Source organism: Ictidomys tridecemlineatus, chromosome 3, assembly GCF_052094955.1.
Source record: "Ictidomys tridecemlineatus isolate mIctTri1 chromosome 3, mIctTri1.hap1, whole genome shotgun sequence".
NCBI lineage: Eukaryota > Metazoa > Chordata > Mammalia > Rodentia > Sciuridae > Ictidomys > Ictidomys tridecemlineatus.
Window position 1 is genome coordinate 122,051,216 of NC_135479.1, and position 12,413 is coordinate 122,063,628.

General features: G+C 34.3%; 1 protein-coding gene across 4 annotated transcripts in view; it reads left to right on the top strand.

Annotated features, from left to right (window-relative positions):
* Positions 1-12,413, top strand: part of LOC144376329 (uncharacterized) — a 156,531-nt gene that overhangs the window by 105,356 nt on the left and 38,762 nt on the right. The window contains exon 1 of one of the 4 annotated variants that reach the window (XM_078043682.1): positions 8,939-9,056. The exons of the other annotated variants lie outside the window; for them this stretch is intronic. Within the exon in view, the coding sequence (XP_077899808.1) occupies positions 9,023-9,056 (34 nt within the window). The 5' untranslated portion in view covers positions 8,939-9,022. Of the gene's footprint in view, positions 1-8,938; positions 9,057-12,413 lie in introns of those variants that run through there. 4 annotated transcript variants of the gene reach the window in all.

Below are 12,413 nucleotides of genomic sequence, written 5' to 3' on the forward strand. Positions count from 1 at the left end.
CTTGAATTGACGTTCTTAAGAGAAATATTTTTTAGATTTTAGTTAATAATGAGAAATTCACTAGTTCATGGACTCCTATTTCTAATTGTCCCTATGTTAATTAGGGCATTTAAAAAAATAACTCTATTCTCATGGGATGCAAGGGAAAATACAAACATGCAGGTTTTTACAAACTTTAATTAGGCATATGGAAAAACACACCAGCAATTTAAAAAGGGAAATATACTTAAGAAACAAACACAATTTCTTCTGAGCTTACTCATGGTGACCCAGTAAGCAATATCAAAAGAAAGTCAAATCTCAAACCACTAGGAAATTGGTTCTATGCCTCCTAAAAATTGGTGCAACCCCAAATGTCAAGCAGACAACTACTAGCAAAATCTATGCTTCCAGTGAAATTATACCATAATAGTGATAATAATTACCAGTTCTATTATAATGCAACCTGAATTTCTCTAGACCTTACCACACTGTGGATAAAAATGAGGTCACCTTGTTCATCATTATTCAAATTAATCTGTCTCATTGCTTTCATCGGTATAGTAGGATTCCCTTCGAAGTCTTCCTCAGTTATTTCTGCCAGACCTTATCTGTGATCACCAAGTTTTTCCTTGCTAGATCCTGCTGCTCTGAATGTTTCTCTGTGGACCATAATCTATTCCACTGTCCTTGTCTGTTACCACCTTCCTGGGCACCGTGGGTTGTCTTCACTGTGCACCCAGTTTACATTACTGAGACACTGAGGCAACACTGTGGCCAAGGAACCTGCTCTTCCATGCTGAAGTAGACACAGAAGAATGATGCTTTCCCCACTGAATTCTTCTTTATAAGTGGGATCCATGAGCTATGGCACAGCTCTTCCATGGGAATTTGTTGCTCTACTTGGGATGCAGGCAGGAGACAAAGCCAAGTGAAAGAAGTCTTCAGAGATTATGGATTTTTCCTAATTCAATTTGTCATGCATTTGCTCCCCATGTGTACTGGATTTTGAACAAGTCCATTATACATTTTTTTTCTAGCCATCATCACAAGTATCATATAGAGAGCACTCTGAGCACACACACACACACACACACACACACACACACACACACACACAAATGTATTCTTGCAGCTTTAAAAGTAGCTAATTGGTATTGTCTGTACCTTTTCAGATAAAGAAACAGAGGCCTCAGAAGTTTAAGTTATAGGCCCAAGGCCATGAAGCTAGTGAGTGGTGAAATTGCTTTTCAGGGAAACCAGATTCTTAAATTTGAGTCAAGATGGGTCATCCAGTAAAATAATAATGGATAATAGTAGTAGCTACTATCATTACTTTATAGACACTATCTTTTTTAATTATCATGACTCACCAAGGGCTGTTAATTTTGCTGAATTATAGAGATAAAAATAAAACAGAGTAATCCAGAATGAGTAATTTTCCCACTGTCCCCTTAGCTAGGAAATGGGAGAGCCCTAATTTGAATATATATGTGCCTGACTCTAAAGCTATTTGTTATGTGTGAAGTCCTCATAGAAAATTCTTTTTTTTTTTTTCTGGCTTCATGTATGCTTGACAATTGAATTTTGTCTTCTTCTAGTGCTTAAATTTTTGAGTTCAACTCTTTTTTTGTTTGTTTTTCAGCTCAACTCATAATATAGATGATTACTGCCAGGTAGTCTCAGACACATTTTTCAAGTGTGCCAGGCTTAAGGTTCTTCATCTGTAAAATGGGAGGATAATAATAGAACCTATATCATGGGGCTATGATGAGGATCAGGTAAGATAAAAATTCTGGCACAGTCCACAGTTCCAGGTGTACCAATGTGCTCAGGTGTTAGTGGATATTTGTGTCATTAACTAAATTAGACACCAAGCAATATGGCGCTAAAGCAATTCAACTCAAAATATCATAAAGAAAAAAAAATCAAAGTACCCTGTAAACATTTACATAAATTTAAAACCAAACAAATATCTGCTTTTCATTCCCATACAAAGAAAACAATTCTTTACAGTTGAAGACGTGGATATTCTCTTCAAAACTAGGATTGGGACTAGAGGTCCCGGACCCTGCCTGCAGCAGAGAGACTGCTTAAATGATAGTTCTAAATAGATTATAAGCCTCCTGGAAGAGGAGGTCATGAGCCAAAAGGAAGACTTTGTAGATAAAATTTTAGCTAAATGAGGAAAGGCCACATGTATCCTGTGATCTCAGGAGGGGAATTTTGGCAATTCAAGACTCCTTGATATTTGAGTAGGCTTGGAGAAATTCCTTACATTACTATAAAAACCAACCAGACATGAATGGAGAGAAAAAAATTTACCTTTTCCCATTTTCTTTTCTCTTTCACCTTCTTTAATCATCTGTGTAAATAAGATTGACAGGCACTTCAGTATTCATGAGACTATAAACACAGAAATGGAAGAGTCTATAACATAAATGTATATAATTATGTAGTTACCATTGCATTTGAAAAATAAATCTGTGGCTGAAATGATATAACAAAATATAATCTAAAAATCTTGACTGACATCATCCAAATAATTCAGCATTTTCTTCACACAAATTCTTCACTCTAGTTTGGCTCTCCCCACTTCCAAGGATACGTTCTGCTCCCTCTAATCTGTTTCCCAGCCGAAGGCCCTTGGTCTTTCAAGTCCTCTCCAGGATACCTGCTATGATTTTAATCATTGTGATTTCAAAATTGTGGTAAGCAGGGGAAATGAAGACTGTGCAGGAAGACTTGCTCTGATTGGTAAATGCTGGCTTTACCATTTTCCAAGTGACTTTGTGTAACCTGAGTCTAAATTTCTCTTCTTTGGCATGATAGTGCTTTGTAGGATTTTGTCATTAATAAAGGTGATAATAGTAACTTTTTATCATAAGGTTCTTGTTGCTCAAGTCTCTTATTTCACCTTTATTTATAACTGTATAGTGTAGACATCGGATTTCAATTCTGGTAATGATGGACTAAAATGTTTCAGACTTACCCTCCAAATAGAAAACTAGTGCAGCCACGTGAAGCAGGCTTTGAACAACATATAACATAGGACTATGATTACTGAGAGAAGAGATGCATAAAGTGACTTCCACTTTCACTCAGGCTTTTTCTGTGAGAAACTTTCAAAACTGCAGTTTCAGGTGGAAGAGCTCAACCTCAAGAAAAATAAGTTGATCTTTTGAGATACAGAAAACAGAGTGTGGGCTGGGGATGCCACTCAATAATATGGCACCTGTCTACTATGCATGAGGTCCTGGGTCCAATCCCTAGCAACACACAGACCACACCACATCACACACACATGTTCATACACACACACAGAAAAACAGCATAAAAATATTCTTTGGGACCTCATTTTGGAACAGGACAGAGAAGATGGAAAAAACACTCCTGAGAAATAGCTCCAGAAATCTGCATTGGGGCTGCCTTGAGGGTTTTTGGCTATATAGCAGCATGAGTGTACATGAAGAAAGATGTTATGAGGTCTGGAAGGGAATGGCTATGTTTGAATTGAACCCAATGATTCTAAAGATTTCACTGTGCTATGACTTTGAAGTCCAACTAGCCAGAGTGAAATTTAGGAATTCATTTGGGACAGCAGAAAGGCCACACCTTATAAATAGTAAGGATGACTCCAGACCCAACCTGACAAAATTAAGCCTCCATAGGATTAAGGTAATCCACCAGTAAATTAATTGGCCAGTACTGCAAAACTTAAAACTATTTAAAGAATATAATGGAAATCTAGAATATCGATAAAATTGTTACACATTGGAAGAAGCAGGAAAAGGTGACACAAAGCCAGGAGAAAAACTCAATGGAAAAAGATATAGAGATATAACAGATATTAGCATTAGCTAACAATAACTTTATATAACTATTTTAAATTTATTCAAAAATTTGAAAGACAAATTGAAAATTAATAGATGTGGCATCCAAACCAAGAAATAAAAGCTATAAAAAGAACAGACCCAAGGGAAAATTCTAGAACTGAAAAAATGTGAATCTGAAAGAATAACAGTTGGATAGGATTAACATCATATCAACATTGAAAAAGGTTTTTTTTTAAAAAAAGGCAGTGAATTTGAAGTTTAAAGAAACTACCCAAATTGAAACACATAAAGGAAAAAAGGGTTGAGTAAAAATGAAGAGGTCCTCAGAGGCCCATGGGATAATTCCAAACAGTGTAGCCTACATGTAATTGAGACTGCAGAAACAGAATAAATAAAAATTAGAGCTTGGGGGAGGGGGAACTAAAGAAACAATATGATATGATATTATGCGATGATATGATATAATGCATACAATGCATAAAAATAACCAAATTAGATGGAAAAAATCAACATAAAAATTCAATGATTGCCAAGGCAGATAAACAAAAAGAGTGCAACTTGACCATTCATAATCAAATTGATGAAAACCATCTGTAAAAGAAAAATATTAGAGCAGACAGTGGGAAAAGGTGAAAATGAACATGGGCCCTCATTTAAAAAAGCAATCCACAAGGCAAGGAAGCATGATCTTCAAGGAATTCCATCATAGATTCTACTGCACTTTGGTTTATGTGCAGTAAAATATTCTTTGAAATTGAAGGTGAAATAATGACATGATCAGACAAATAAATGCTGAGAGCATTTAACACAAGCAGGTCTATGCTATTAAAAAAAAAATCAAAGTTCTTTACACCAAAGGGCAATGAGAACAGAAATTCAGATCATACAAAGGAATGAAGAGCATCTGAAATGATAAAGATCTAGAAAATAAAAATAAATTTTTCATTTTAAACTACTTTAAATGAAAACTAATATTTAAAAAACAAAAAAGCCAACCAAATACATTGTGAAGTGAGTTTTATAACATAGAAATGAAATACTTGGCAATAGCAACCAAAAAATGGCAGATAGTAAGTGGCAGCCCAGCGCTGTGAGGTTGTTATGTTTGTGAAGAGGGAGTGTGCTGATTGAGACAGATTAAGCCAACGATTCACATTATGATCTATACAGAAACTAAGCAAACCATAAATAAATTAGAAGAATAAATGGACCTACAAAATATCTCATGTATCCAATAGAAGGTAGGAACAAAAATAAGAAAAGTATAAATGGGACACACAGGAGACAAATACCAAGTAAAAGATTTAAAGTTAACTATGTTTGTATTAAATTTAATCAATGTAAACACTGTAACTAAATGTCGAGGTTGGCCAGACTGGTTGAGAAAGCATGACCCAACTATAGGTACCATAAGGACTTTGATAAAAAGAAAAATAACACAAGGTGTAAAGACTGATCATAAGAAAGTGGGAATAACTGTATGGGACAAAATAGATTTCAGGACAAAGAAAATGACCAGAAATAAACTCGGCCACTTAAAAAGTCAAATCATTAAGAGGAAATAATAAAACACAACTATTTTAATAACAGAACTTCAAAATACATGAGGCAGAAATGGACAGCATTAAATGGAGGAAGACAAATCCACCATTTGAATTCCAGATTGTTTTCCAGATTTTTATTGGTTCATTACAAATCAGATTCATTGTCACACATTCATGCACACAATATAATGATATGATTTGCATAATATCATTCTGAAGTATTTCCCCTTTCTTTCTCTTTCTCCCTCCCCCTAAGCCCTTTCCTCTACTGGTCTCCCTTTGGTTTTCCTAAGATTCCCCCCATCTCTTTTCCTTTATCTTCTGTAGCTTCCACATGACTTCCAGATTTTTATAGCCCCTCTTTTTAGCAATTGCTAGAATAAATACATGAAAATAATCATCAAGAATGCAGAAGAGTTAAAGAACATTGTTAATTAAATTAATATAATTAATATTTTAGAAAACTATACTCAATCATGAGAAATACATATTATTTTCAAGCAAACATTGAATATTCAAAAGATAAAATTGGATGGGTCAAAATGCAAGTCATAAGTTTAAAAGTTCTTTAACCTTCATGGAATGGAATTAGAAATCAATAACAAAAACTCCAAACTTTCCTTTCTAAGTTAAGACACATATCTAAATGACCCATTTGTCAAAGTTTAAATAAAAGGATATGCAATAAAATTTTTAACTAAATTAAAGTTTAGTTAAAATATCAAAATTTGTGGGATATCATTAAAACAGTGGTTAGCGGGAAATTTGTGATTTTAAGTACTCAAGTTAGAAAATAGCAATAGTATACAATCAGTGCTCTGAGCTGTCACTTTAGGATGCTAGGAAAAGAAGACCAAATTAAACATAAAATAAGTAGAGGAAGGAAATAATAAGGATGAGGAAAAAAATCAATAAAGTTGTAATCAGACAAACTATAGGGAAAAATCAATGGAACAAAAAATTGGTTCTTGGAAAAGTTCAATGAAAGTGATAAAACACTGGTTACAGTGTTTAAGAAAAGGAAGAAGAAAATATAAATTGTAAACATCCAGAATTGAATATGAGATAAGTATACAGACCTTACTGGTACTAAAAGGATAATAATAGAGTGTTCTGGATAAAAATAAAATGATTTAGATGAAATGAAAAAAAAGTCTTTAAAATATGTTGATATCAATACTGGTACAATAAAAATTAGAGAACCTGAATAAATCTGTACATATCAATGATTGTGCAATCTTATGTAATAACATTCCCATGACAAAACCTCATTCTTGGATAGCTTCAGTTATGCATTTTTTTAAATGCAAGAAAAATAAACAAGCAATATATAAAAACCAAGGTGTATTTTATATATCTTCTACAAATGATCAAAATTTTTTTACTATATCATTTATAGTTGCATCAAAAACATAATCTACTTGGGAACAAGTTTATGAAAATATATGCAAAAGTATGACATTGAAAACTATAAGATGCTACTAAGGAAAATGAAGAATTTCATAAAGCAAAGAGGAAGATATACAATTTTGTTAGTTGGAACACTCAGCATTATTAAGATGTAAATTCTTCCAAAGTTGTTCTACAGACTTTATATTATTACCATCAAAATTCTACCAGCTTCCACCTGCTCTTTATTTTGGGGGGTGAGGGGCAGGTAGAAACTGATAATCTGATTTTGAAATGTTCACAGACCTAAAACAGCCAAAATAATTTGGGAAAGATCTACACTATTTCATTTATCCTATCTCATTTCAAAGCCTGCTATAAAGCTCCATTAAGGATACTTCTAGCATCTTCATTAACAATAGCCCACAATAGGAAATAATCACACATCCATTTAGAGAAGAGTGGCAAAAGGCATAGTGGTATATCCACAGAGTAGAATATTGCTCAACAATGAGAAGAGCTACTGCTATAGGCAAAAACATGAATGAATCTCAAAGACATAGTGCTGTGGGGTTAAAAAATAAGATTCTAAAAGTTCAAATTGTATGATTCTATTTATATGAAGTTCTAGAATAAATAAGGAAAATATAAAGTGATAAATATCACAATTTAGTGGTTGCCTCTTGAGAGTGGGTGTGAGAGTAGGGATTGATGGAATGGGGTGTGAGGGGTGATGGAAAGGTTAACATCTGCAAGGAAGGTGGCATTTACACAAGTGTATGTATGCATCTGTCAAACTCATCAAGTTACATACACTATGTAAATCATATCTTAATGAAAAACTCCTTTTTAACTTGAATAACTAAATGCTACATTGTTCTTTGGTATGTTTTTAAATAATTCTTGCTTTGCTTTTAAGTACATGCATTTTCTTTCTCTTTTTATTCTTTGCTGATTCTTTTCAGTTATAAATGACAGTAGAATCCAATTTGACATCATTATAAAAGCATGGAACATGTCTTGTTCTAATTCAGACACCAGGAGTATATGTAAAAATACGTTAGTACCTAGTTTGCAGGTATTCAAGGCACATGTAAACCACATGTCTATATTTGAACTAACCTGGACTCCTAGCACACAGTTCTAAAGAAAATATTTATTGATTGATAAAGAATTAAAACATCAATATAACTTATATCATGTAGAATTCAATTATAAATGTGGGTTAATGAGAAAAGGGGTGGAGATAACAGTTTTAAAAGAGTTAACAAGAACTTTACAAATTTAGAGAAATAAAAATGGAAAAGGAAAATATTAAGTCTTATTAGGTGGCCAGGACAATATTTTTGGAAGAGGAGCATGTCTTACTCATCTTGGATTTTTCTGTGCCCCAAATCACCTGGAACATTAGAAAAAAAAATTAGTGTATATTTGAGGAACTTAAATAACCAACTTTCTATGGCAAATTATCTTTAGCAAGATCAAATTTTAAATTTTGATTATTTTTGCAAACTTGCTTTCTTGTTTCTCAGACCAAAAGTTCTTGGACCCCCCCACCTCAAGCAGAACTAGGTTTGAAGTAGGGAGATTCAAGTTACCTATTGCTAAAAAGACACTTTCTTATCCTTTGATTTTTTAACTCAAATAGCTTGTTTGTTGTTTGTAGAATTTTTTTTCAGCAAATTTTGAAGTAAGGAATTAGGAATAGTTTCTGAGAAACTGACATGATATTTCCCCTTTTCTTGGTATTGAGTGTGGTATGTAAGAAGGAAGAGGGAAGAGAGCTCAGGCACTGATAGGGATATACAGGTCCACTTCGGGGGTAGTTGGAAATGACCTGGGATAGCCTGGTTTGAAGATTTTTACAATTCTCTTTCTCGTTCATTCAATACCCATTTATTAGAAAGTGAACACAAGAGAATGTGCTTCATGTTAGAGTTGTAAAACTGAACAAAGGAAAGGTCCCATACTCCTCAAGATTACAGACAAGTGGAAAAGAAGATACGAATAGTGAACCCAGGATTATAACCATAATTATATTTTTTAATAAATTAAATTTTTATAATAAAGTTATAAATTTCTATAATAAAATGATTTCTGTAATTATTAGCACCCACCAGCCATTTATCTGGTAATTTACTAGTGTTATTCCATTTGCACCCTCAAGTTAAGTTACCCTTTTCATTTCAGAGCAGGAGAAACCAAGGAAGAGGATATGACCCACACATGGCAATGAAGGAGTCAGGATTTGAATCCACTCTGACTTTATAGCCCATGAGCTTTCAACCAGAATCCACTACTATCCAAGGTAGACTTTATTTAGCCAAGCTGTTAAGCCTGCAACACAAATGTATAGCTTTATAACCATGCCCACGGTAAAAATTTTCAAAGAAGTTTGAAGCTCATTTTCCTTTGCTTTGGTAACTTTTATTGTACTCTTTTAAATACTCAAATGATCACCAAATACACAAGAGAAACAGCTCAATTTGTTTGGGGTTATCCATATGCTTGCATTAAAATGTCATTGTCATCTGATGGTGGTTGGTAGCAGTGCACATGTGATGATTTACACAGAAGGTTACATGCTGAGCCCCTGTTTCTCTGGGGAGCCTCAGCTGCTCTTTGAAGCTGTGCTGCCTGCTTAGTGGAGTCATGCAAAGGTGTTCTTTGTCCCAACTCCAATTCCATGGCAATTAGAGTAGGTGATTGGTTTGGGCAGGAGAGCTCTCCAGCTAGTCAGCTTTGTAAAGGTGGAAACACGTGTTGGTGCTCTACTACTTCTTGAAGTGGGCGAAGAGCTGGAAGGCTGTTGTTCTCATTCTGCCATTCACGAGGGGGGTGAACTTGGGGAAATTATGAGCCCCACCACATCTCAGCCAGCTCACATGCACTATTTATCTCTTTTGAGGTTAAAATGAAATGGTTTTTGAAAAAGCCTGACCTGATAGCCTTTGTGATAACAACTTATTTTCCATTTTGCTTTCTTCTTCTGGTATGTTTTCAATAATGCTCCTCATCTCTTCCACTGAAAAGCAACCTCTTTCTTTGGTTCATCACCCATTATATTCTCTAGAAGTCTCTCCAATATAGGAGCACAGATGTCCATCCGGGCGAGCTTTTCTGTCATTAGGGTGCTCCGTGGACAAGTCTCATTGTTCCACTTGTTCTATAAGGTCTATGGAATGAGATAAGCAAAGCACAATTGCATCCTGCCTTCTGGGAGGTCATGTGCCTTAATTCATTAGTAAAATGTTATATTAAGAGGGTTTGCATCAGAATGGGATTTGACCTGTAGGGCTCAAATGTCTTGGGATGCACTGAGAACTGCTGCAGGTAAGTTTTTTTTTATTTGCTTTGTTTTCTTTTTGATATCTTCCACCTCCCTGTGTTCTGTCTGCTCCAGCGAGTTTTGTGGCTAGCAGGGCCCACCAGACAACTCTCCAGGGGAAAAGCTTTTCCTCTCTCATTTTGACTACTTACCAAACACCTCCAATGTGCCTTAATCCAACAATGCTCTAAGGAAGGAGATAGGATAAAACAAGGGAGATTATGCTAATAACAGCTGGAATGCTAATTACACCTGTCTTAGAAGTCTTAGAAGGCTTTTGAACCTACAACAAAAGGAAAAAGTTTTTTTTTTTTTTTTTTTAAATTTTATCTTAGCAGTTTTAGGATGGCATCAGAAAAGAGGATAAAGTTCCAAAGAAACTAATAACTATTTGAGGGAGTGTGTAACCTGCCAATGGGTGCGACTTGTTCAATAAACATATTCATATAGTCAGGTGAGGTGGCGCATGCTTGTAATCCCAATGGCATGGGAGGCTGAGGCAGGAGGATCCCACATTCAAAGTCAGCCTCAGCAATTTAGTAAGACCTTAAGCCACTTAGCCAGACTATGCCTCAAAATAAAAAATAAAAAGGGCTGGGGATGTGGCTCAGTGTTTAAGAGCCCCTGGATTCAACAATCCCTGATATCAAAAAAAAAAAAAAAAGAAAAGAAAAGAAAGAAAGAAATTTATATACTTAAGAGCAAGATAGAGGAATAGAAAGATACTTATGGAAGCAATGTTTTAATATTCTAAATCACACATACTAAATATGTGATCATAGAACCTATTGAGTGTGAAATTATACTTTTACAAACTTCTGATGTACTATTGACCTGAATTTAATCATTTAGAAAAAAAATCATTAACCAAGAACAATCATTTTCAAAAAAGAAAATACATTTATAAAACTTGTTTTTTTTAACAAAAGTAATACACATTTCTAATTGAATATTTAGAATATATGAGGAAAAGGAGAAAATGAAAAAAATAGCCCAGTTTATGACTGGATTATAAATTATTATAATTTCAAACATGAAATTATAATTTCCATACCCTTTTTTTTCCCTCAAAATATACAGCATATACCAGTGCTTCTCAAACAATAATGTGCATAGCATTTGGGAACCTTTTAAAAAATGCAGATGCAGATTCAGTAGCTCTGACTGGGGACTGAGATTCTGCATGACCAACAAGCTTTCCCTGTGAGGCCCATGCTGCTGGCCAAGGGTGCACATTGAGCAGCAGGTGTATATACACATTTCCACATCATTTCTGATTCCTCATGCATGTATTTTTAACCACCATGAAGTCTTCCATTATTGCAATGTGTATATCGCAACACTGTTGTGTTATTGGCTAGTTAGGTTTATTCCTTATTTTCTGAAAACAACAATGGTGAATGTTTATGGAGAGAAATTTTTACACACATCTCTTAACATTTCTTTGAGGAAATTTCCTTGAAATGAAAGTGCTTCATCCAAATGATTTGAAATTGAAAGGCATTGGACACAATAACCAGCCTTTAAGGTAGAAAAAAAATGCAGTTTTGAAAAGGGCATGTTAACTAACATTGCATTACACTGACCTGAAATTTCTTCCAGCTTCTCTCCTCATTCTTTCCCCAGGGAAAAGCCATCCCTTCTCCATGGTAACCCCCATGCATTCTCTTGGATCTTTCTCAGCATTCTATCACGGTGTCTGCTCATAAGAATGGCTGCCCCAGGCTGGCCAGAGTATTAGCTCAGTGCTTAGAACAGGACTAGGCACTTAAGAAATGAGAAAAGAGTGAATAATTAAATGAAAACACAAATCTTTCAACAAATACTTTTTAAAGAGCTCCATAATGAGGGAAATATCAATTTCTTTGCTAACACATTAGATAGTTTGACCACTAATTAAAATCTAAGCATGAAAAATTATTTATTGCTTCCCATGGAAAATAATCCACATCAGCCTTGGGTATTAAACTATTTCCTTTTATAAAGAAGCCTATGTCTATGCATAGCTGGTTATAATTTCAAATCTATGTGCATCGAAACCTGTGGGCTGTTGTTAGTTTGCTTGGAGTTTTATTCATAGCATTATGTAATTATGCTCTTAGAATATTTTGATATAATACCAACCATGATATAATTCTCATGTAATATTTTCAGAATATATCATTTATCAATCCTATTATTGATGTTTATTATATTTTGTTCATTATGTATTTATTTGCATTAATTTCAAATTTATTGAATTAACTATTATTATTCTTTTTTTTTTTTTTTTTTACTTTATTGTTGGTCGTTCAAAACATTACACAGTTCTTACTACATCATCTTTCACAGTTTGAT